At 39.4% G+C, this 26,202-nt stretch overlaps 1 protein-coding gene across 6 annotated transcripts in view; it reads right to left on the reverse strand.

The window, feature by feature from the left end:
* The window catches only part of LOC116862657 (tubulin polyglutamylase TTLL5-like), a 145,218-nt gene that overhangs the window by 54,198 nt on the left and 64,818 nt on the right, over positions 1-26,202 (reverse strand). For 3 of the 6 annotated variants that reach the window (XM_032850011.1, XM_032850007.1, XM_032850006.1), the window contains 7 exons: positions 25,154-25,215; positions 23,679-23,773; positions 21,432-21,473; positions 12,916-13,029; positions 12,543-12,634; positions 5,838-5,900; positions 517-555 (listed from right to left, as the gene is read on the reverse strand). In XM_032850011.1, coding sequence (XP_032705902.1) covers positions 517-555; positions 5,838-5,900; positions 12,543-12,634; positions 12,916-13,029; positions 21,432-21,473; positions 23,679-23,773; positions 25,154-25,215 — 507 coding nt within the window. The remainder of the gene's footprint in view (positions 1-516; positions 556-5,837; positions 5,901-12,542; positions 12,635-12,915; positions 13,030-21,431; positions 21,474-23,678; positions 23,774-25,153; positions 25,216-26,202) is intronic. The other 3 variants (XM_032850009.1, XM_032850008.1, XM_032850010.1) reach the window with 3 other exon arrangements.

Genomic DNA, 26,202 nt, shown 5'->3' on the forward strand with positions numbered 1-26,202 from the left:
AAGCTAGGGCGGTTATATGCTTAGGTTTAAGAGTTGTTGGGGGTCTGGTCTTTGGTTGGTCAAGGCCACCCCAGCCCTTCTCTGAGACCCTTCTCTCCCCCACCAGAGTAAAGAGTCACAGGTGTTCTGCGTAGTTTCAGTTCTGTGGCAAACTGGGAGCAGTTCTGCTCAGTTCCACAGGGCACCGAATTACATGTCCCAAGTATATCAAGGCCAACCATAACCACTTATCTGACTCTAACATGACTCTAACACAGTTTTGAAATCTCAGTTATACTTTGGTGTCTTTCACACCGCCAAATGATACACCCGTAGTTATAAAAAAAATAAAAATAAATCCCAAACTTGGTTTGTAAAAAGTTGCCTTGGAATAGTGTTTGAATAGAAACGTTTTTTTATGTTACTATTCTAGCTGAGCCAAACCAAAAACGGTTACATAAAATATCACGCTTAGCCCCTGCATGGTCACACGTTGTGCACATGGAAAGAATCTCTCAACTTTTAAAAATCAGTTACCGTGTTCTTCCTGTCAATAAGCTTCTTCTTGGGTTTCCCCTACAGAAGTAGAAAGGACAACTGGGTTAGAGGAGTGGTCAGATATTCTCTCCTGACTTCACACGTGCACACACACTCATACTCCTGGATAACATGGAATTATGCCAGGGTAGGCCTCTTTGGGGAGAAGCAGAGAGATGTGTCGAGAAAAAAAGAGAGTCCCATACGCATGGGGGAAGAGCAATAAAAAACAAAAGGGAAAGGACAAATGGATTCTAGAAAAGAAGCATAACAATTACATGCATTTGTACCTTTAGTTACAAATCAAATTGAACTTATTCTTCACAACCACCATGTGAAAAAGGTTACTATTAGTTTCATTTATTTAAAAAAAGGCAGGGGGGGGTAGATAAGATTATTTAGTGACATACCCAAATGGTTCAAATGGGAACCCAGAGGTTAGGTCTCAGACTCCAGTGCTCTTCTTTAGGCTTTCACCGAATTGTTTCACCGAATTGTTTTATGTATTAGTAAAGGAAAACAATCTCAATCCTCACAGGGTTCAAAAAGGGTGCTCAGGAGAAATCGATTTTTCACAATTAAAAAAAAAAAAATCCCTTTTAAAAAAGAGATGCTCTCCATAGTGTCTGAACTAGAATTGGGCTCTCACTACAGGATGTGAATGCCATTTATGTTTAAATTAGCTTTTATTTTTAAAACATTCTCTCCTCATTTAATTTCCTTTCATTTAACATACACACTCTCTCTTTTTTAAGTTCCTCAGTTTTACTTGTATCCATTTGTGAATGTGTATATTTAGCTCAGTACAATTTTATCACTGTGTAGATTCATGGAGACGTCACCCCAGCAAGACACTGAACAATCCCATGGCCATAGGATCCCTTGTGTCAGTTATCCTTTTAAAACCACACACCTCTTACCTAACCCCTGGGTCCTTTTAATCTGTTCTTCATCTTAAAACTTTATCATTTCAAATTTATCATTTAAAATTTTCAAAAATGTTATGGAAGGGGGCGCCTGGGTGGCTCAGTGGGTTAAGCCGCTGCCTTCAGCTCAGGTCATGATCTCAGGGTCCTGGGATCAAGCCCTGCATCGGGCTCCTTGCAAGTGGGGAGCCTGCTTCTCTCTCTGCCTCTGCCTGCCTCTCTGCCTGCTTGTGATCTCTGTCTCTCTCTGTCAAATAAATAAATAAATAAAATCTTAAAAAAAAAAAAAAGAAGTTATGGAAGGAGACCAATGCAATCAATGTCAAGATTTTCTATTTACAGAAAATCAAGTGAAAAGTAGATCTTTAAAATGTTTAGTCTTTCCCTTCCCATGTCTTCTTTTCATGGCAATGTCTCCTTATCATCAGAAAGCCTCAAGATGATTTTAACTTTCTCATCAGATAATGGTTTGTTCCAGTAATATGCAGTAATGGTTTCACTTTACAATCACCTCGGCCGCTTTTAGAAATACCAATACTTCAGCCTGGAGGTGGGGCCAGAACATCAACAGGGTTTACAAAATCTGCAGGTGTTACTAATACGCAGCCAGGGTAAAACTGCCATCATACTGTAAGACCGCAGGTAAGATACTGTTTGCCAGGCAGGGTGGCAGGTGCGGGATGAGAGGGAGGTAAGAAAGACAAACAATTAGGAAAATGATTTCCCTAAGAAGTAATTAGGGAATTAGTTTGAAAGTAATTCTGACAATGATACAAGGGGATTTTCGAAGAAAAGTATCAGTTCAGACTGAAGAGAAACAAACTTTCTGGAAGATGTTAGGGCTTGCAACAAATAGCATTTCATTTCTCCAGTGCATGTTTGTGTGAAGGTGCCTACCAGGTGGTACGGTCTAGAAACTGACAAGGACAAAGATGAAGGTAACAAAGTACTACTCTCCAAAGCCAACTTGTAAAGTAGACAGGCTAGTAAGTAAACAAGCAATTATAAGGCAGTGTGGCAATCTGATCACACTGAGGGATCGGAAGGGCTGCAGAACCTCCTCCTAGCCTGGATGAGAGGATGAAAGAGGCAGCCAGGAGAACTTAGGGATGGACTGAAGGCTATTCCATGGGACAGCAGTGTGTGAGGAGGAGGCATGAAAGAGTAAGCTGACATGGAGAGATCAGCCATCGGTGGATGTGAAAAAGTAGACATCAGGCTAAAATTAATCCTCCAACTGAAATTTAGCATTTCTTTCATATACATGTGGGAAACCATCTGCAGCAGTGTTCATGTGATTTTATTACCAAACCACCCCCGACAAAACCAACACATCTTTTTTTACATTACTTTAGAGATGTTGTTGGTATCTCAAAATATTGCAACATGTATCATACTTTTGAAATTATGGTGATTATCAGACCCACTGGTGATCTTGTTTATTGAATCATTAATAAAGAAACAACATATATTACTACCTCTGAAATCTCTTCATTGTTATGCTCCCCCTAGGAGAATTCTATCTCATTTTGGTGATGGTTCCCAAATGGAAAGGTTTACTTCCCTCTCCCTTAATGGGAAGCCCAAGGCTGGAAAGACTGAGCCTCAAACACAGAGTCCATGTCAGTCCAGACTGATACAACACTGTGTCTAAAATAAATGAGTACATTTAAAAAATAAAGAAATTAAAGATATATGTATTTGGTCTTCATTCCCATCTCTGGCACAGAGTACCTAAAACCTCTGTAACTTCCTAAGCAGTAAGCACCGTAAAGGTGCCTTTGGTTATGCCAATGAGGTGACTTTGGGAATGCCCCGGATCACCATCAGGATGTGGGCTGGTCACCAGAGGAACCAACCATGTGATCAAAGGGGTGGAACTTCCGGCTGACCTCTAGGAAGGGGAGAGGGCCTGGAAATGGGGAGTTCAATCACCAACGGCCAATGATTTAATCAGTTGTGCCTATGTAATGATGCTTTCATAAAAATGCAAAAGGACAGCATCCAGGCTGGGGCACACATGGAGATCTGGGGAAACCTACCACACCTGGAGAGGGCATGGAAGCTCTGTACCCTTTCCCCATACCTCGCCCTCAGTGTCTCTTCCATCTGGCCATTCCTGAATTATATCCTTTTATAACAAACCAGTGATCTAGTAAGCAAAATGTTCCTTGGAGTTTTGTGAGCCGTTCTAGCAAATTAATCAAATGGAAGGAAGGAGAGACTGGTAGGAACCTCCAATTTTTAGCTGGTAGGTCAGAAGTACAAGTAACAACCTCAACTTGCAACTCGTGCCTGAATTAAAGGCCCAGGACCAGGTTGTTCGAAACCCCAAACTGTGGCCAGTCAGTTGGCAGCACAGGTGACAACCTGGCCTTGCTAACAGGCATCCAAAGTCAGGCAAAGGCGGAGGAATGGGGAATGACACAGTCTTGTAGGCCTGAACTCTTAAACTGCACAATCTGATGCTAATCTCTGGGCAGATGGTGCCAGAACTGAGTTGAATTCTCAGATCCAAACAGGCAGGCAAGTGATTGGTGCTGTGGGGGAACCCGCTCACACTGAAATGGTACCAGAACCATTTTAATATTATAGCCATGAACTCTAAAATCTAGCCAGAAATCAAAAAGTAGTTCTTGGATATTAAAATGACACTTGCTGGCGTGCCTGGGTGGCTCAGTGGGTTAAGCCTCTGCCTTCGGCTCAGGTCATGATCTCAGGGTCCTGGAATCGAGGCCCCCATCGGGCTCTCTGCTCGGCAGGGAGCCTGCTTCCCTTTCTCTCTCTGCCTGCCTCTCTGCCTACTTATGATATCTCTCTCTCTCTCTCTCTCTCTCTGACAAATAAATAAATAAATAAAACCTTCCAAAAAAATAAATAAATAAAATAAAATGGCACTTGCCAAAGTTAAAAAGGTAAACTGAGCAACCTTCGCCTGTCTGGTACTGAATAACAAAATAGATCAGGCTGCAGATCAATTTAAAATTTTAGAAGAAAACGTTCAAGAAACTTTCCAGAATTTAAAGCTAAGAAACAATGAGATCAAAAGAATGAAAAAAAAAAGCTAAAACAAAACAAAACATGAAGCATATAGCAAAAGATTCAAAATTCATCTAACAGAAGTTCTCAAAGAGAGGAAAAAGAGAGGTCAAGGGGAATATTTCCATAGATGGAAGACTTAAATCTTCAGACTCCAGCGACTCACCCACTGCAAAACCAAACTAATGAAAAGTAACACACTAGATAAAACATATCTTGGTAAGACACCTGAACTCTTAAATATAAAGGAGCCTTATAAAAGTTTCTACGATAGTGGGGGAGGAGAGAGAAACTTTAGAGAGAACGGAGTTTCTAGTCTTCTAAGTGAATCTGAAGGTTTGTTTCATTAGAAGCGAAGCAGTGTAATTATTCTATCAATGGTAATAACCACAAATTTAAGGGGAGAAATGGCAAATTGCACATATTTCCTGATAATAGATCATGAAATTTTAAGAAATACTGAAATCTGGGTATCTGTCTTAAGTATCCTGCGAAAAAGTACACATACCCTGAATATAATGTAAATTTCTCTAAATAACTGAGGTTCCTTATTTTGGTAGTCAATTACTAAACTGTACTGCAAGACAATTATGTCTTAGGGATAATAAAAGTATGTGGGACTAAGGAGTGCCTGATTGTTGTGCTATTTGAATTCCAATGTCCATTTTTCATCATTCTACCTTAATATCCCTTGTATTGAGATTATAAATTGTCATTTTTTACAACCCCTGGTGTATTTATTTTGTGAATTACTGCCCTGCTCTATCTTTCTTAATCTGATTATTCTAATCTCTTCTGGTCTAGAAAAACACATGATCATGTCTGTTAAAATTGTGTCTAGGGGCGCCTGGGTGGCTCAGTGGGTTAAAGCCTCTGCCTTCGGCTCAGGGCATGATCCCGGGGTCCTGGGATCAAGCCCTACATTGGGCTCTCTGCTTAGCGGGGAGCCTGCTTCCTCCTCTCTCTCTGCCTACTGTGATCTCTGTCTGTCAAATAAATAAATAAAATCGTTAAAAAAATTGTGTCTAACGCGACATGTGTCTGATGTAAAAAGGCACAGAGTACAGGTCTTCCTTTAAGAAGAATAAAGTTTAGGGCATTTGTTAAGATTGTTTAAAGATAGTTATGGTTTAATTTGTGGCCTCTACATTCAGTGCTAAGAGTTAATGAATTCTGGAACAATAGGTATGATACTGTGTTTTCTCTAAGGCCCTTTGTAGCAGAGATTTTACGAAAGCCTTTTTTTTTTTTTTTTTTAATAAAGCCTCTTTCCTTCTTTTGTATGTGCCTTCTCCTTATCACATGATCTAGTGATCTTATAAGATTAGCGAATTTACGAGATCAGCAAATCCCTACCTGTCCTGGAAGAGACGCGTTGCCAGCATATAGTTCATGGAGGTCTTGTGTTCCAGGTAGGACCTGAAAGACAAAGAATGAAAATGGCTATTTCTTAAGTTTGGCTGAAGGAAAAAAACATGGAAATAAAGCCATGAATCAAGCACAGAAGGGACAGGTTACTTAAATATGGTTTCTAAATAAATGTACAGTTCTCTACAGTGGCAAAGGAAGAGAAAGTTGCTTAAATTAAAATTATAAAATACCAGAGGAGCAGAAGATACAATAAAATGAAAAGGATAAATGGAGGAGCTGATTTAGAAGTAAAAAGAAAAAATAATGGGATTTCTTGGATTAATAAAAAGTGACATCCTACATTCAGAAAATAAAACTGTAAGGCCAAAACAAAGCCACCACCAAAAATCATATAAAACTAAGAGAGAGGGCAAATGAAGCTGGGAATGGGGAGATGCATAAAGGGTGTGAAAATGTGACAGAACATGGTTTCACTCATTATTTCTCAAGAGCTTTCAGTGGCTCCTTGACGCTTACTGTAGGTGGCATACTCTTTCTCTTCCAAGCTTTCAAAAGTTGGGTAAGCTACACAACCAGTATCTTCATGCTTTCTCCAGACGTTTCCTCAACACTGATCCTGCCGTACGGCCACACAAGCTCCCTTAAACTCCTCTCGCACCACACTTCCCAGTGATCCTTTCGCCTTGGTCTGGACACCTCCTCACACCCTCTCCAATAATCTATGATCTACCCTTCAAAAAGCACCTCAAGTCCAGTCTGCTGCACAAAGCCTCCCCTGACTGGACTGCTCTGAGACTAGAGGAGTGACCTTGTCTGAACTACCTTAGCTTTTCCTGAATGCCCAAGGAGGGACCTGTCATACACTGTCTCATAGAGGAAAAGTTTTCTTCTCAGAAAGCAGCCTGATATAGCGGGAAAAAAGTCAGATTCAGAGTCAGAATACCTGAATCAAGTCCCCTGGGTGATCATGGACAAGTCATGTAACCTTACAGAGCCTTACTTTCCGTATCATTAAATTGGAATAACAGTGATGTGCATGAAGTACATTATAATGACGAAAAGCCATACAAATGAGCTCTTTTTATTATATGTATAAGTAATTTCTCCATTATCCCACTGTTAACTCTCAAAGGGCAGGGGTCCCATCTAATACTGGTTTTATACTCCAAAGCAGCAAGCACAGTGCTAGACAGCTAGCTGATGCTCAATAAATATATATTAGTAAAAAGGCATATTTGCTAATAGATAAATACATGTAGGGTAGGTCCCTACCCTACATGACGGCAGCTCAATTAGTTTAATATTCTTGGCCCAACTCTGCCTCTTTCCTCAGAGACCCAGAAGAGGTGGAATGACTTAACTGGACTGGTAATTTAAGAAGAATAAACAGGGGCGCCTGGGTGGCTCAGTGGGTTAAGCCGCTGCCTTCGGCTCAGGTCATGATCTCAGGGTCCTGGGATCGAGTCCCGCATCGGGCTCTCTGCTCAGCAGGGAGCCTGCTTCCCTCTCTCTCTCTGCCTGCCTCTCTGTCTACTTGTGATCTCTCTCTGTCAAATAAATAAATAAAATCTTTAAAAAAAAAAAAAAAAGAAGAATAAACAGAAATGCATGAATGAGCAAGTCCCATTTTTCTCTTGGGAGACAATTTCCCCTTAAGAAGTATATATCCTCTGCTGGTCCTACAAGGTCAGGTGCTCCTCCCACATAGCCCAGTCTAACTTTGCCTACAAATGGGCATGCAAATCTGCCCATATCAGAAGTTCAACTTTTTGTTGAGCACAAAAAGTGTGTTTGCTTGTAGACAGATAATAATCAAATCTCCCAGCCTAGACTTTATCAGTAAAGAAGGAGATAATTTGGTCTCCACCTCTCTTAGTCTTTGTCCTATTTCCACTGGCTCAGAATCAAATCAGTATAATCAAACTAATCATTACTGGACTCTGTTAAGAGACCACAACATTACCTGTAATTGGTTCCTGAGAAAAGGGATGCAAGTTAAGATCCTGCCTCTTGAAATACTCAAGAGTAGAGGTTTCCACTTTCATTAATTAAAAGATGTTTTCTAGGAACTGTAAATATCTAAATTCTTCAAAAACATATCAAAAGAAAACCCAAGCAATATCTTTCTGTTGTGTTCCTAGGTCTTTCTTTTCTTTTCTTTTTTTTTAATATTTTATTCATTCACCTGACAGACCGAGATCACAGGTAGGCGGAGAGAGAGGAAGGGAAGCAGGCTCCCCACCGAGCGGAGAGCCCGATGCGGGGCTTGATCCCAGGACCCTGGGATCACGATCCGAGCTGAAGGCAGAGGCTTTAACCCACTGAGCCACCCAGGCGCCCCTCCTAGGTCTTTCTAAGGCATAATTACATTCATAGAATATTTTGTAAGATGAAAGGAAGATTTCTCTATGAACAGCTGGGTTTTCAAAACAAACCAAACACAAAATGGGTACTTTTTAAAAATTCTTCTAAGTTCTAGCTCTATACTTAGAACCACTAATATCCCAACTAGATCAAAAGCCAATCACCAGAGGAAGAGAAATATGTTAACTATAAATTAGTACAGAGATTCTCAACATTATAGTAATAAAAGAAAAAGCATCACAAGGGACTCTGAGTCTTTGAGTGAACACAAATCTGCTTAGTCATAGAGTAATTTTGTCCACAGGCTGGGCAACGAGCAAGTGACAAGGTAAAGAATATTAAAGAGAAAGTATAAGCTGAGTACTTTCCAGAATTCATCCATCAGCCAGAATGGAGAAATTTCATTGAATTGGGTTAAATGGGCTCATTTAACAGACATCTCCAAAGAGTCTTTAATAGTAAAACTTCCCTAGATCTAAACAAAAAGCTACCCTAAGCAAACCACAGGAATAGTTTTAAATGAACTAATGTACAGAATTGCTGAATCACTACATTATACACCTGAAACTATATTACACTGTATGTTAATTATGCCAAAATTTTGGTGTGTTTTTAAATGAGCCTGGAAAAGATTAAACTGATCTAAAAGTAACCTATCGGGCCAAAAAACCTTCAAAAGCATTTAAAGAAGGCAATAAAACCAATTCAACAATACATTTATAATGTGCAACATCCAATGTTTAAAAATCATTGTACATGTGAAGAAAAAATGGGAACATGAGGAAAATCAGTCAATAGAAACAGATGCAGAAATGACAGAGAATAACAAAGATTTAAAAACAGCTACCATAAATATTATAATATATGCACAAAAATCTAAAAAATCATGAAAATAATGGGAAAAAACAAAAAGAAGATATAAAGAGAAACAGTGGATTCTAAAGTTGAAAAATAAAGTAACTGAAATGAACATTTCATTGGATGGAATTAATAGGAGATTTGAGACTGCAGACAAAAAGATGAATGAATTTAGAAACAGAGAAACAGAAAACCATCCAAAGTAAAGAAAAAGAATCTTAAAAAAATGAGGAGGGCCAGACTTGTAGTGTAGTATCAGCCAATTGAAATCAGAATCAGCCAATCATGAAATCCGAGTCCCAAAAGGAGAGCAGAAGAAAACAGAAAAAAAATATCTATTTGAAGATATAATGGCTAAAAATTTTCCAAATTTGATGAAAATGATAACTCCACAGACCAAGAAGCTCAACAAATCCAAGTAGAAGAAACATGAAGAAAATGACACCAAGGCATATATATCATAATCAAACTGTTGAAAATGAGTCATAAAGAAATAATCTTAAAGTCAGGCTATAGGGAAAAAAAGACACATTCTGCACAGAAAATAAAATAAAATAAAATAAGAATTACCACATGCTTCTTGCCAGAAAAATGCAAACAAAAGATAATGGAACGTTTTTCAAGTGCTAGGAATAAAGGAATATCCAGAATATATGAAGAGTTCTCACAACTTAATTATAAGAAAACAAATAACCTCATTTAAAAATGGGTAAAATATTTGATTGACAGAGACATACAAACAGCAAATAAGCACATGAAAAGACATTCAACATTAGTCATTACAGAAAGGCTGTTAAACCTATGTGCTATCACTACACACCTCCTAAGGAGTTAAAATTAAATCGACCATACCAACTGTTGGTGAGAATGTGGAGGAACTGGAACTCTCATACACTTAATATGGAAACGTAAAATGGTACAACCACTCCAGAAAACTGTGTGGCAGTTTCTTAAAAAGTTAAACATATACAATAATATGATCTAGTCATTCCACAAATAGGTATTTACCCAAGAGAAGTAAAAGTACATGTCATACAAAAATTTGTATATAAACATTCAAAGAAGCTTCATTTGTAATAAAAACCTGAAAACAACCAAATTGCGCATCAACAGATGAACAATAAGCAAATTCTGGCATACGCCTGTAACAGAATACTACTCAACAATAAAAAGGAATTAAACTACTGATACATGATACATGTATGAATCTAAAAATAATTTTAATAATAATAAAGTAAAAAGAAAGACCCAACAAATAAGAGAACAATCTGTAGAATTCTATTAAATTAAATTCTAGGAAATGCAGATTAATCTTTGACAGAAAGCAGACCATCGCTGCCTGGGGACAGGGATAGGCAGGGAAGGGCCAGGAGGGGCAGGTGAGAGGAATTACAAAGAGGCACAAGAAGACTTTTGGAGGTTACAAATAAGTTTATTATGTTGATTTCTGTGGTAGTTTCACAGGTATATACCTATGTTAAAACGAACGTAACATATTATACTCTTTAAAGACATAAAGTTTCTAACTCAATAAAGCTATTTAAAAAATAACGTGTTTTTTTTTTAAAGGTTTTATTCATTTATTTGACAGAGAGAGACATAGCAAGAGAGGAAACCCAAGCAGGGGGAGTCGGAGAGGGAGAGCAGACTTCCCGCAGAGCAGGGAGCCAGATGCGGGGCTTGATCCCAGGACCCTGGGATCATGACCTGAGCCAAAGGCAACGACTTAACCACTGAGCCACCCAGGTGCCCCCCAAAAATAACATTTTTAATACTGTTCAAAAGCATGAAATACTAAGTGACGAATTTTAAAAAAAACAACATTCAAGACCTTTACACTGAAAACTATAAAACACTGCTAAGAAAAAGACAAGACATAAACAAGTGCACTTGTCATGATTAACACTGGATGGTGTATGGAACTGTTGAATCACTACACTGTACACCTGAAACCAATATGACACTGTATGCTAACTAACTGGAATTGAAATAAAAACTTAAAAGGTAAAAATAAAAAAAAGAAGACCTAAATAAACAGAGAAATTTATCATGTTCATGGATTGGAAAATTCAATATTGTTAAAATGCCAACTGCCCCAAAATTAATCTATACACTCAATGCAATCCCAATCAAAAGCCAGCAGGTTTTTGTGTAGAAACTGATGAGGGAATTCTAAAATGCCCTGAGAAATACAAAGGACATAATAGTCAAAATACTTTATTTATTTATTTTTAGTCAAAATACTTAAAAGAAGTTGGAAGACTTACACTATTTGATTTTAAGACAATATAAAGTTACAGTAATTGAGACAGATTAATTAGTGAAATTGAATAAAGTCCAGAAATAGACCCACACATATATTTGAACTAATTTTCAACAAAGATGCCAAGGTAATTAAATAGAATAATTTCAACAAATGGTGCTGAAATAAACATATTACATCATATGAAGAGAAATGAACCTCAATCCTTACCTCACACCATACACAAAAATTAAGTGAATACTGTTCCAGACCAAAATATAAGAAGTCAAAGTTGAAATCATTAAGAGAAAAAGCTTTATGATGTTGGGGTTGTCAAAAATTTCTTAGACAGGAAACACAAAATGCATCTTTTAAAAATTTGGGTCAATTGGACTTCACCGAAACTTAAAAACTCCTGTTCTTTGAAAATCACCATTATAGAAATGAAAAAACTTGGGGCATCTGGGTGGCTCAGTTGGTTAAGCATCTGATTTTGGCTCAGGTCATGACCTTGGGGTGCTAAGATTGAGCCCTGCCCTGCATAGGGCTCTGCACTCAGCAGGGAGTCTGCTTCTCCCTCTTCTTTTCCTTCTGCCCCTCCTCTGACTTGTGCACTCTCTCAAATAAATAAATAAAATCTTAAAAAAAAGAAAAAGCTAGCCACAGACTTGGAGAAAATATTAATATTCTCAATGTGACTGTCTGAGAAAGGATCTGTATCAAGAGTCCTTTATAACACAAACATCAAAAAAAAATAAAAACCCTAAATTTAAAATGGAAAAAAAGAAGATACACAAATGGCCAATAGCACATGAAGGCTCAATATCATTATTTACAGAGACAAATGCCCACCAGAATGCCCAAAATTAAAAAGCCTAACAACTGTTGACAAAGAGGAGGTGCAACTAGGACTCTCATACACTCTTGGTAAAATGTAAAATGTTACTATAACTTACTTTACTTCAAAGGTAATGATGACCATTAAAATTTTTAAAAGTGTCTAACCTAGGGTTAAGGGGCTATTACAAAGGAGGCAGGGGAATTTTTTTTTTAAAGGAATAATGCACAGGTAGATTAAATTTCTGTTAATGCTCTAGGTATTGGATTGGTAAATACACAAAGTAAGACAGACACACATGGAAAGCAATGCCAACACCTGTGTCATAATTAACCCAATTCTGTGGACCTGAGGCACAGATCAAAAAAAAAAAAGGTAGTCACCTCACCCATATATTTCCCATGTCTCCGATGTAGGGAATATGCGAATAAATCCACCTCTCCGATCATTTTCTTCCTTCACTCTCCGTAAAACTTTGATCTATATACAGAAAGAGAAAATCGGGTAAGCACTCATTTTGAAAACTGCAATCAATGTGTTTACAGGGCAGAGGAAGAGAGTTACGACCCACAAATATGAAAGAAGCATGAAGGGAGAAGTTAATTCCATCTAAGATTCTGTTTTCTAAGAACAAGTTTCTCCCATCTTGAATCTTTGTTCAATGTTCAATATAAGATACAAGTTGGTCATCAATGTTATAAATCACTCAGTAATTTTCACTGAACCCTATATTAGCCCACAAAGGCCTGAGTTATCTTTACCTCCTCCATTGACAGACCAAGCACAGAACCACCTAACTTCCCCGGCACCTTCTCTCGGGCTGAGCCCACAAGGTTTTTCATTTCCGCATCACAGGCAGACAGTGGACGGGAACGCTAAGGAGAAGGAAAAACAGAAACAAACAAAATGTTTTCATCATCATTTCTTCATTTCTCTTTATTCAGTCCCTCAACATCATTATCTTCCCTAATATGGATAGGCTCAAATCCAAAGCCCATTTTCTGTCATTACTCTTAGCCTTAAACCCTGGGAAATAAATGAAAGCTAGTAGACTCAAAGGCAAGAAGAGAAAACAGAATAGAAGAAAAATACTATGGATTGAGAAGAAAACAAGGAGAAAAACAAGAAAGATGTCCCCATGACTTTCTAATCCAGTTCTTAGTCCTAATCCTGGTTTTAGAGCACATCTGACATTTTCAAAGATATAGAAGAAATCTGAAGATAACTGCCACATAAGATTAAACGAGTATTTATTTCAGTAAGTATATTCTTTTCAGCAGTGGGGAAGTATGGGTTAGGAGAAATGAGACATAAGACAGAAAGCCAAGGAACAATCTATTATGTCACAGGTGAAAATGGGGCCATGAGATGTTTTAGAACTCGGGCATGGGGTAGGGGGGTGGAAACTGAGGTAAGAGTCATCAGTGACACAGACAAGAGATGTGACCAAAAGAAACACTGTAGCCGCTGGACTTCAAGCAACATGACCAAGGACAACTGCCTGGGCACTCCAAGGTGGCAGCCAAATGGGCCATGCTCATTCAGTCTTCTGAATGCCCATCACAAAGGTCATCTGGAATGAAACAAGGGGAGATGGAGAGGAGAAGGAAGTTGAGGGAACTTGGAAGGGGAGGTGAACCATGAGAGACTATGGACTCTGAAAAACAATCTGAGGGTTTTGATGGGGCGGGGGGGTGGGAGGTTGGGGGAACCAGGTGGTGGGTATTAGAGAGGGCACGGATTGCATGGAGCACTGGGTGTGGTGCAAAAACAATGAATACTGTTACGCTGAAAAGAAATAAAAATAAATTAAAAAAAAAAGTTTCAAGTAATTCTTATGTTACGTGAGCAAAGAAATATAAAGATAAACAGAGGAAGTCAGATGGTATGAGGCTTGTGAACACACTATTATTGAAAGAGATAAAGTGATAAGACAAATACGTCTGCCAATAAGAAGAAGAAGCAGTAACTTGGGAAATGTGCATGCAAATTGTCTTCCTAAATTCCTAGAACATGATGAGAGAAAAGCAGTCCTACTGTCAGGAACTACGTTTATTTTCCTCTCTGCGTACACTCTCTATGGAAAAGCTTTCAACCTTCTCAGCAATGTTCATTGTTACAGACCGAAGGTTTATGTCCCTCCACTATGTTGAAGCCCTAACCTCCAAATTTGATGGTATTTGGACATGGGGCTTTGGGGACGTAATCAGGATTAAAGGAGGTCATCAGGGTGAGACTCTTGCCTGATGCAATTAATGCCCTTAAAAGAAGAGGTATCAGAGAGCTTGTACACTCTCTTTCTCTGCCCGACCATGTACAAAGAGGTCATGTGAGCACAGAGCAAGATGGTAGTTGTCTACAAACCACGAACAGAGACCTCAGAATGAAACCTGCCTTGCTGGAACCTTGATCTTGGGACTTCCCAGCTTCCAGAACTGTGAGGAATAAGTTTCTGTGGTACTTGGTTACAGTAGCCCAAGAAAAACTAATAGCACACACCTATACACATCACGAATGCTTTTACCTTTGACACACAGGAGACGAATACATACCAACCTTCAAAGCTAGCATGGGAGTTATAAAAGACAGATTTCCTGATAGGAGACTGCATGATGAGATAGATACCTTTAGCGCAAAAAGCCATGAAATCAGCAGATATAAGCAACACGTAAAGGCAGGGACTTTCACTTGTTTAGCTTTTCCTATGGTATCTTCAGCACCCAGAACAGTACTTGGCATGGGGTAAGAGATCAATAAATATTTGGTGAAGAAATAAATAAATGAATGAATGTACTGAAATGCAGATTAATCATGGTTAGAACTACGCTTTGCAGAGGATTTAGGGGAAAATTTTAACTCCTTTCCAGTTTCTGGGTATGCATTAAACAGCACATGTTGGGATGAGAGGGGAATCAAAGGGCAACTTCAAAGATTTAGGAAGGGAATCATGTAAGTAATATGATCTTTTCGAAAAGATTTTAAAGTGCGAACACTTATATAGTGACAATTCAGTAAAGCCAAAATATTAACTGGATGCTTTAAGGACTTTTCTCATTTCACACACTACTTATCGTTGGCTAAAAATACTTTATTTCACATGTGATGACACGGCTCTGATCAGAAAGCTACTGGCAGTCAGTCAAGTGCCTTATCCAAGGTCAAGTTGCCTCATCACTCACACTATTTACAAGTACCTTAAAGTCCTCTGAAATTATGTAAGAGAGAATATAAATTATAAATTTTACATTTAAATGTATAATAAACTATACATTTAAATGTATAATAAAAATACAAATTAAGCATTTTAGAATGGAAAAACGGATTTTAAAATGTTGGTAAGCTAAAATCTGTATTAAAGGTTAGTAATAAAAATATTTTAGGAAGTAGTTATTAGCTATTTTAAGAAATACACGGTTGGGGAGCCTGGGTGGCACAGTGAGTGAAACGACTGACTCTTGGTTTTGGCGCAGGTCACGATCTCAGGGTTTTGAGATTAAGCCCCTGTCAGGCTCCGCACTCAACATGGAGCCTCTTCAGATTCTCTTTCCCCCTTCCACTGGGGCTCACTCTCTCTTTCTCTAAAATAAAATAAATAAATCTCTAAAAAATTAAAAAAAAAAAAAAGAAATGCATCATCATATTTACAAGAACATGGATCAAACCACTATTGAAAAACATCTAACTGGCACCTCCAATTTGTTTTTCATTTTTTTAAATTTTTTTGCTTTTTGTCTTTCTTTTGTTTTTGTTGTTCATTTTCTTGTCTGTTTTTTTTATGACTGGTTTTGTAATTGTATTTTACTTGTTGATCTTTGTATCATTTTTTTTTTCTTTCTCTCTTTTTTAGGACCTAATTTTCATCTTGTGGAATTGCTCTGAGGTGGAACAACATTCCTGGCTTCCAGTGACTGAGATTACAATGATGTTGCCACCTTCTTCTACTCATCTAAACCTGCTCCTAGAAACAATGAACTGACACCCCCCAAAATTCTCAGTCTTCTCTCCCAAGTCACTTTCAAAGAGCTGTCTCCAACACAGGTTCACAAACACTCCTTCATTATGCATGGCCCACGGTTCTAACTCCGGCCACTTGTGTATGTACATGAGCTGTCCGGGTGAGGCATGGGGGAATTCAGGAGGTCCTACCAGCTGGGGCCTTCAGGAGGTTTGAAAATGGAAGTGGCTGAAAGATAATGGTGTTTGTTAGGTGAGCGCTCTAGCTGTGAACTCCCATTGGCTGATGGCTTTACTCTTTTATTGCCACAAATATCACGAGGTTGCAAAGAAAAAGGTCAATGCTATGCCTAGTGGAAAAAAGATGGCTAGAAACGCCTTTTACCTCTTCACCTATTTGCGTCAAACTAAACTACTAAAAAGGCTGAGAGGGAGATACGGAAAGTTGTAACTACCAATGTCTGTGTATCTCAAATGCCTCTCTAAAATCCACCCAGGTCTCCTGTGTCTTCGGGGAGGCTGCTAAAAAATATAAGACTAGAAAGTCAGAAGTATTTTGCCAATCTCAGCTTTTCAATAAATTTGAGATTAGAGAGAATTTTCTGTATCAGCATAATATCGGCTGTACTGATCTATAGAGATGTGTGGCTACATACGTACTACAAAGCACTACTGTCATAGACAATTGGTTGAATCCTTACCAACATCTGTTAATGAAATGAACTGTAGATTAAATATGTGTTCTCCTACTGTTTACTACTTCCAGCACGGTGGAATTTTATGGACAGCCTGCATTCTTTACGCAAACCAAGAAGGGCCAACTTTGAATTATATTTGTTATGTTTTTAAAACCAAATGGCTTAATAAACTAAATTTTAGAGATTTCAGGAAAAAAATAAAAAAAAGAAATGTAACGTGAATTATAGACACAGGTGAGAGAAAACACTGAGAAAAAGGATAGCAAAGAAAAAAGAAAGGATAGAGAAATGCTTATGAGTGCCAAGAAAGACATACCTGGAGATTAAAAACAAAGCAAAAAAAAAGGGGGGGGGATCGGATTTGGAAGGCCATCAGGACTGCCAAAAACAAGAACAAAACACTCCAAATGCAAGCCATTCTGTGGTACTGATCTTGTGCCTATCAGCACAGGAACTGAGTAAACATGCACTGAGGAAATAAAGTTCTTCTGAACTCAGAACCATTGCCTCTGTCTAGGTGACACAGGATTTTAACTACTGGGTGTTCAGATAGATTTTAAACCGCCAAATTACTGCCTAAGCCAGAATTCTGCCATGCAGCATGCACCAAAGATGTAAAATTATCATTAGTGCAACTTACGATTTAGAAATATATGCAGAAAAGAAACCTTTACACATCTAACCTTTATCACTATGGAAGAATTGACTGAGAATCATTGAGATGAGGAACCCCTTGTCTCCACTAAAAGTAGAAAAAAAGCAAATGCTGAATCAGAAAAATGATTCTCTGCCTAGAGAAAGCTGGCAGGTACCAGCAATGAGAAGAACCGAACAAAACTCAGAATATGAAAAAGGTGAGGCATCATAAAAGATACCATAATTGAGGGGCAAGAATAAAACCTCTTTGACAGAGAACATACACGAGGAATAAAAATGTCCTAATGCAGTTTTACAAAGTGTGGAATTCTGTGTTAGAAACAAATGAGCTAGAAATAGCTCAATTTGTGTATGATACATCTTGCCACCTAGAAAATAAAAGGTAAAATCTAGTTTAAAAAGCAAAATGAACTAATGCTATCAAACAAAAGCAACAAAGAGGACCACAAATGATTAAATCTAAGTGGGAAATAAACAAAAAATAGCTAATAGAGAAGGTCTAAATGTAATTGACAACCAGAAATATACTCTGAAACCAGGGAAGGAAAAAAAAAAGGAAAGTAAGTAGACTTGTGTTACAGTCAAAAAGAGACAGGCAACATCTGGAAATTTGGCGTAAATACAAGTCAGCAGGTCTAAAAGACATGCATCTTGTTATTAAGGGAACTGGCTTTAAAAAACAAAACAGGGGCACCTGGGTGGCTCAGTGGGTTAAAGCCTCTGCTTTCGGCTCGGGTCATGATCCCAGGGTTCTGGGATCGAGCCCCGCATGGGGCTCTCTGCTCGGCAGGGAGCCTGCTTCCTCCTCTCTCTGCCTGCCTCTCTGCCTACTTGTGATCTCTGTCAAATAAATAAATAAAATCTTTAAAAAAAAAAAAACAAAAACTTACAGAACCACTTACAATTATGTTTGAAAAATCATGAAGAACTGAGGAGGTAGCAGAGGATTATAAAAAAACAAATGAGGTACCAATCTTCAAAAATGTAAGAAATGTGTTTCTGGTGACTACTGCCTGGTAAGTCTAACTTGAATCCCTAGTAAAATAATGGAACAAATAATAAAAGAAAAAAAATCCGTAAACATTTAGAGTTTAATGAGCTCATAAAGAGTAAGTATGGAGACTGCTTTATTTATTTTAAAACACGCTTAAAATGTTTATGTTTAGGACAAAAATTACAAAAAAGGGGAAATAGAGCAAATACATTTAATGTCTTTGGGTTTTACAAAAGCATTTATACAAATTTCATAAAATTTCCATTCTAAATTATATTTCTGATTGGGGCTTAGTGTCATAATATAATGAATAAAACACACCAACAAAGACTGAAAAGAGTTGAAAGATGTTATGTAGGATAAACAGCAGTGAATCAAATTAGGAAGCGATTTTCAGAATGGGTACTGATTGAGCATTACTTAGAATCTTCACTGATGTCTGGGAGGATGGATAAATAAAAAGATAATAGAGTAATTAATCTGCATTTGTAGATGAAAGCAAATGTGAAAAGAATGGCTACAGATATGAATATCGAAATAACTCCCAATGCCTCTAACAAATGCGTAAAAGGAAAATTAACAGGACCCAAAAGTGTAAAGGGAGCTATGTGTCCAAGGTAAACTATGTGTCCAGAACTAGCCCAAATTTTTACTTATGCTTTATTGTTTCTTTCACACCCTATCTCCATGTATGTATTATCTTCATTGGACAGATGTGGACAGTGAGCCTCAGAGACACAAGGGACCTTGACCGAAGTCTAACAGCTAGTTAGGTAGTGGCAGAACAAATTTGAACCGGGAGCTATCTGACTGACTGTGTGTTTTCCACGAAACTATGTCATCTGCCTGGCGACCCTGAAAAGTGACTTCTGATGAGTGGGAAATCTGAACTAGAAGAATTCAAGGGAAGGAAGAAATGTAGAAAGAGACGATGGACTAAAAAGGAATAGACAACGGGAAAAGAACTATGACTGCACAATCTGACAGCAACAGAAGAAGAAAGCTTGACAAAGTGTCCATGGCCAGAGCAGAGAACTTGTTTTCGTTTCTAACTTAGCTCGGACAAAACCCCCATGGGGTTGAGAACGCTTCATTCACACAAAGTCGGTGACTTTGAACACTGCAAAGAACAAGAGTCAGAGAATTCCACACGTATCAAGTTGGCCAAATAAAGCTAGAAAGACTTTGTGTCACTGGAGCAGTGTTCAATTACACAGCCATGAGGGAGAGGCCTTGCTCGGCCACAGGCTATCACAGTCTATGGCCATTCTGGCAAGCAGAGCTAGACAGACATGAGAAAATTAAAATGGGTGAAGGGAAGTTAAGATTAGAATTACACAGCAAAGACACTTCTTTGGAATCAAATTCAGAAGGCTATGAATTAAGGATTTTTTCAAGTTCTCCTGAAGAGTAGATATCCCTAAAAGGTATTCAGAATGTAAGCCCTTGGAAGTCAACAGCTCTGGGGCTTTTTTGTGGTTGTTTTTTTGTTTTGTTTTCTGTTTGGCACAGAGAGTAGCTAGCACACCTAGGTTTTCGCTAAACATAAAACACTAAACATTACAGCGTTTTGAATTCTACCAACGAAACACCTACGGAACCACATCAGCCAGTGACCAAACGCTAGACAAGACAACCAATAAGCCTTTTTTTCACTTCTTGGACTCATATAAACCACATAAAGCACTTCGTCAAAAACAGTAGCTGCAGGAGTTACGACTCAAGCTCCCAAGCTGTCCGGTCACTGTATCAGAGAGTACCAAGAGAGTACCAAGGCCAAAATAAATATCCTGGAGCTTCTTGCTGAAGAACTACTAGTTGCAGGGGCTCACTTATGTCTGACACATCTACAGCCCTCATTTCGGAGTATCAGCTAGCAGGAGCAGCACCGTCACTGCTACCCTGTCACTTCGACGAGATGTTTAAAAGAAAATAAAGATGTTCATAGAAGAAAATGACAGTTAATCTCAAATATGCTAACAAGGACAGAAGGAGGACAAATACTGTTCATTAGGAGTTGGGGATAAAATATTTTTAGTTTCTGGGGCGCCTGGGTGGCTCAGTTGGTTGAGCAACTGCCTTCGGCTCAGGTCATGATCCCAGACTTCCGAGATCAAGTCCCGCATCGGGCTCCCAGCTCCTTGGGGAGTCTGCTTCTCCCTCTGACCTCTCCTCTCTCATGCTCACTCTCTTATTCTCTCTCAAATAAATAAATAAAATCTTAAAAAATATATTTTTAGTTTTTTTCTTTTCATTTATTGTTTTTGAAGATTTTATTTATTTGACACAGAGAGAGAGAAACAGAGAGAGGGAACACAAGCAGGGGGAGTGGAAGAGGGAGAAGCAGGCCTCCTGCTGAGCAGGGAGCCCAATGCAGGGCTTGATCCCAGAACCCTGGGATCATGACCTGAGCCGAGGGCAGATGCTTAACGACTGAGCCAGCCAGACGCCCCTTGAGTTTATTTTTAAAGGTAGCATCTCAGACACTTATTATGGCAAAGGTTCCACGATTCATAAAACTGCAAATCACGATGTATAAGAAATATGTAAAATCAAATGCAGCCCAATACCCAATGTGAAAATGTTTTCAGTATGAAGCTACTGACAATAGTACCTTTCATAAGACATCTGAAGAAAAGAAAGGGTGTCTGTGAACTATATTTCCTTCCTGGAATATTCTGGTCAAAGCGATAGATATGCCTCTAAATCCTGTTCGTCATTTAAATCCAACTGCCTCCTTCACAGCACGATCACTATCAGGAAAAGAGGATTCATAAATTCCTGCAACCTCTCCTATTGTGTTCTATATCTGGAAAGACCTCTGTGCATTCATTTTCACTTAAACTCTATGTTATTAAAGTTCAAAAAGCAGGTACATCAAACACAGACTGTGAAAGAGCAAAGCTAAAAGGCCTTCCATTTGGGGACTAGAAATAAGAATCTGAATGAAGTCTCCAAGTGATCCAGAACTTACCAGTTTGGCATCTGAGGACTGACACCGTGCAGACACTGGACGCTACAAGAGATAGAAAAATGGAATAAAGCCTTATCTTCCCCTACCACAGTGAGGTTTTCCAACTCTATGATGTCTGTGATCTCACAAGGGAGAAGATGATCTCCAAGCAGAAAGCAAAAGCAAGAGCCCTACACTTTGTGCTTGTAAGACCAGAACATTATTATGCTTCACACCACTTTCTCCTACAGTGTATTTATCCCAGTTTCGTCTTCTAAGCAGGAAAGCAAAATCCTACTATACATCCTGAAGCCAACTATTCCACCTGATAAATTTGTTCCAGAGTACATAGAACTAATCTACAGTTTTTTAACCCTTTAAAAAAAAGTGTCCTATAGGTGCCTTATGGATGAAGTCATGCCATGACCTACCAATTAGCAAATCAAATGGTGGACGGATTCTCTATGATTTGCAAAGAGCGGCCAATAAACGCTGAGAGGCAGGCTAAGAAAAGTAGCCAATTCATCCAAGATTGACATACAGCTAACCCCTAGAGTAAAATTTGGCAGGAACTCTTGTGAAAGCTGCACAGAAACATTTGCAATCCTTTACACACAATCCTGTGGCTCTGCCACAGATACTGCAGGAAACTACCTGCAGAGGAATGTGATGGCCTAAATTCAGTTTTGCTAGTACACCTAGGGCAATCTTCTACTTTTTCTTATTAAAAAATTAAAGAAAATCTTTTGACCTGTGATAATGTACTGATCAAGAACAATGCTGCTGCCCGGTTTTCTTTCTAATCCAAGATAACAATACCCCTTAAAATCCAGTACACCCTGTCCCACGTCGCAACTCTAGTGCTAACAGGGGACGATCCTAGAGCAGGTGGTCACAGAGTGCGTCTAGCTCAAAGACACGTTGCATTTGGTCTGCAAAGTATTTTTTCTTTAACGGGACCAGTTGGCAATATTTTAAAATAAGACTTCTCATTTCTCTTGATAGGAGGAAGGTTCTGACAACATGTGTTCCACACTCATGCACGGCAATGATCAGTTACAGCACATCAGAAAACAGCTGCCCCTTTTTAATATGGGGCACAGGCTCCAGTCCAGCACAGCTGCATCCCTTCCTCCCAGCTGTCCTGTACCCGGCCCTCTTACCCATTCCCATTGTCTGCCCGCAACCCCTCTAGGCAGTAGAGCTTGGACACCCTGTTCTAATGAAAACTTAGAAATACAGCTGTGTAAGTAAGAGTGACAAGCTTGGCAGACAGAAATAGCGCTACTCAAAATGACACCAGCAAGCTAAAGGAAAAAACGCAGAACGAGTGGTGACAGGAGAAGGGAGAAGTGGAGGAGGAATCAATGGATGGGAGAAGAAAGGGAAAGGGGAGGCAGGGGGAAGAAGCAGCTATTTCTGCCTTCAAAGAGCTTACAGTCTAGCAGAGGAACACTGGACAATGTCAAAGCAACAAATCAATGAATGCCAAAACCATGCACTGGAGTCATGCCAGAATGGGATGGATTTAATAGGAAATGATTTCAAGACTTCTGAGCAGGCAAGGTCATCAATCTAGATGGGAAGAGAGGAGGAAGGTGGATCTTTTAGCTAAGAAGAAATGTTAAAGGCAAAGAACATAGTAGAAACTAGCCCGGTCTAGACAGGCAGGGATGGATTAGATGATGGACCGAGCAGGCACAACAATGAGCTGATTGGTTTAACTGGAACACAGATGCAGAGGACACAAAGATGGGAGCGACGCTTGATCAAGTGACGTTTCAGACACACACAGGATTCTGTAGGCGTTGATCTCACTGAACCTCAGTTAACACCTCATGATCACTGAGCACCTGTAGAAAAGATGTTCTTTCAACAAGCATCTTTTCACAAAGCTAGCCTGAAGATCAGAAAGAATGTAGCAGAGTAACGACTAGGAATTTGTCGGCTCCCTCTCTGTGCCTTGTTTATGAGCATATCGATTTGGGGAAAAGAGCAGGTGATTCTTAAAGAGAAAAAGAAAAAAGGACAGATAATGAAAAAAGGCAAAAGAAAAGAAAAACAAAAAGCAGACAGTAAGTTAGCTTGAAAGCAATGAAAGCATATGCTATCAGCCACAGCGGAATGTAACTGCCTCCTGTCTGGAATGATCCCCAAATTCTCCTGCTCTCAGTGACGTCATATCTGTAGCGCTTCAGCTCACTCATTTACATCAGCTACCACTTTCCAGTAAGCCTCTTTGGGCTCCCTGCTGCTGAATTTGCTTACCTGAGGTTTCTGGAAAGGGTTTCGCCTGGAAGACTCAAAGGTGGGATAAATTGGCCGGGTTGATGCCCTCTGGGCAGGATCCTGGCACACAAATCCTGAATGGGGAATGGCAAACATTAAAACCTACCATTTTCTAAGAAATTAGCAGGTTTAGCTGTACCTTTTCTTTAGAGATACAAAGTCAGTTTCATAGTCATAAATATTAGAGATCTATCCTCAGAAGGATGAGGCATGGCTCTCTCAGACACACACTCCACTTGAACTTCAAACCACCAAAACTGGACAGCACGAGAATGGAAAATATGCAGATAAATCAACCTTCCTTGCTAGGGAGCTGATTCTGATTCAAAAAGAGATGTGGATTTTTGATGAATTTCAGAGTAAAAAGTGTAAATCACCATTTAAAAATACACAGTTGTTTATAAAAACAAATTATTTTAAAGTGGCCTCCTAGAGGGTGACTGGAAAATAATGTTGTTTTTACTGGGAGAATCCAAGAGCAGGTGAGGGGTCCTGTCCTGTTACAAGATCTACTCCTGGGGCACCTGGGTGGCTCAGTGGGTGAAAGCCTCTGCCTTCGGCTCAGGTCATGATCCCAAGGTCCTGGGATGCAGCCGGCATCAGGCTCCCTGCTCAGCAGGGAGCTTGCTTCTCCCCATCCCACCCCCGCCACGCCGCCTGCCTCTCTGCCTACTTGTGATCTCTGTCAAATAAATAAATAAAATCTTAAAAAAAAAAAAATCTACTCCTAGAACAGCTGAAGATGGTCTCCTGGCAAAGTGGGCTTCTTAGATTATTTACGGCTTAAGCAGTTAGGTGTGTGCTCACTTCACCTGCTTCCTAAAAAGAAGCAGACTCCCATCCAGGGAGACTAGAGTGGCTAAGTTTTACAGCATTTGCTGGTCCACCAAGTACTAGTTCATTTCAAATGTGTTTTGTCATGCCTTAGTAGAGTACTTAGGAAACGACAACAAACCCACAATAAACCCATCCGATTGCCCATCTCCATTTCAAAGTTTTTGGCTTATCTGCTAAAAAAGGGATTTCTTCCTTGGACTTCCTTCAGTTATAACTACTGGGGGGGGGGGGTGGTGGCACCATGTTGACACCAGCGGAGAGGAGACTGCCTAGTGGAAACAGAGCCACTCTCCTTTGTAACAAAGCTTCTTCAGTCAGTCACACTCTCCCAGCTCTGAAAAAAATAGACTGTCTCCAGACCTTTGGTTAAGGCTCTTTCTCGGCTTGTAATTCCTGTGCCCCAGGAATTAGTTCTCAGCCCTAGTTGTGGTTCAGCCTCAGGACAGGATGGAGCCAGGGGGAGTAAAAACATATAAACACTTGCCTGAAAATATAATTTCTCAGTACAAAACACTCAGCATGGCTTAGAACTGCCAATTGGCAACACCTAGAAAGCCCGACAAAATGGATGCTCTGGTTAACTTTTATGTGAGTCTTCAGAAAACACCACTACTCACCTACAACAGTGAACATATCTGAAATCATACTGGCTTTAATCTTTAGGTCCAGAGGTGCATCGCTAATAGAAGAGAGAAAGAAAGGCCAATCGATAATGTTAGAAATTAACAGAAGAGGTACCCCTAATGGGCCTCAATATAGCAGAGCTTCCAAATGTCGATGAAAGGCAACACATCAAGCATACCAAACCCATGGAAAAAGAAAAAGAAATCTGGGCAAAAATACTTGAAATAAAAGCCCACTGCTAAACTCATCCTCTGTAGGGCAGGTCCAGCACCAAAGTTGATTCCCTGACATGCAATCTTTTTATTCCAGAAGGTCTTGTGCAATTCAAACTGTGTACAAGAACACTGCATCATTAGCACTGCAGACTTTAGAGGTTTAGACCTTTAATATGCTCTTTTATGAGTGTGTCCATCCTTCAAATTATTTTTTACTGCTACAAGAGTCAAATCACATTCACATGCAAGAGAAGAAACTCTGGTCATCTTTGTACATTTTTTAAGGCTTCATTTTCTGTTCTAAATCAATCCTTTTAAGCTTTTAGGCTTGCGAATGAAGGCAAAAAAATACAACTTATACCAAAATATCACCAGATGATGCAGCAGGAACCCACATGGAAACACAAACATGAACTGAAAGCTGGACGCTCGCTGTGCCAGTGGCTGCCATGTTGGCTTTGGTGTTGAGGTGTTCTTCCATGAACCAGATTACTTTGGCTGCTGGATCAGTGCATCATTCCGGGGATCTCTAACATCAGAGGACGTACGTGGCTGGGCAATTTGCTAAGAGCTGACTTAACAAAAGAGTAGCCCAACATCGGAAGCATCTCTGTGAGATCTAGTTCTATACCTTACTGCTGGGTTGAAGCTGAACTCCCACCCCACGAAGTAGTTAATCTGTCTTTATTTGATGACTTGGCATTTTGCCAACATTTTTCATCCTTAAACATGCAGCTGCTGGGTGGTCTGTAGCATAAATCTCTAGGGTTCTCTAGCTGTTTAGAGAAGTGTATGGCTAATAGAAACTCTGGCTACAGCTGCAGATA

This window comes from Lontra canadensis, unplaced genomic scaffold (assembly GCF_010015895.1).
Source record: "Lontra canadensis isolate GAN:19392208 unplaced genomic scaffold, GSC_riverotter_1.0 scaffold291, whole genome shotgun sequence".
Lineage (NCBI taxonomy): Eukaryota > Metazoa > Chordata > Mammalia > Carnivora > Mustelidae > Lontra > Lontra canadensis.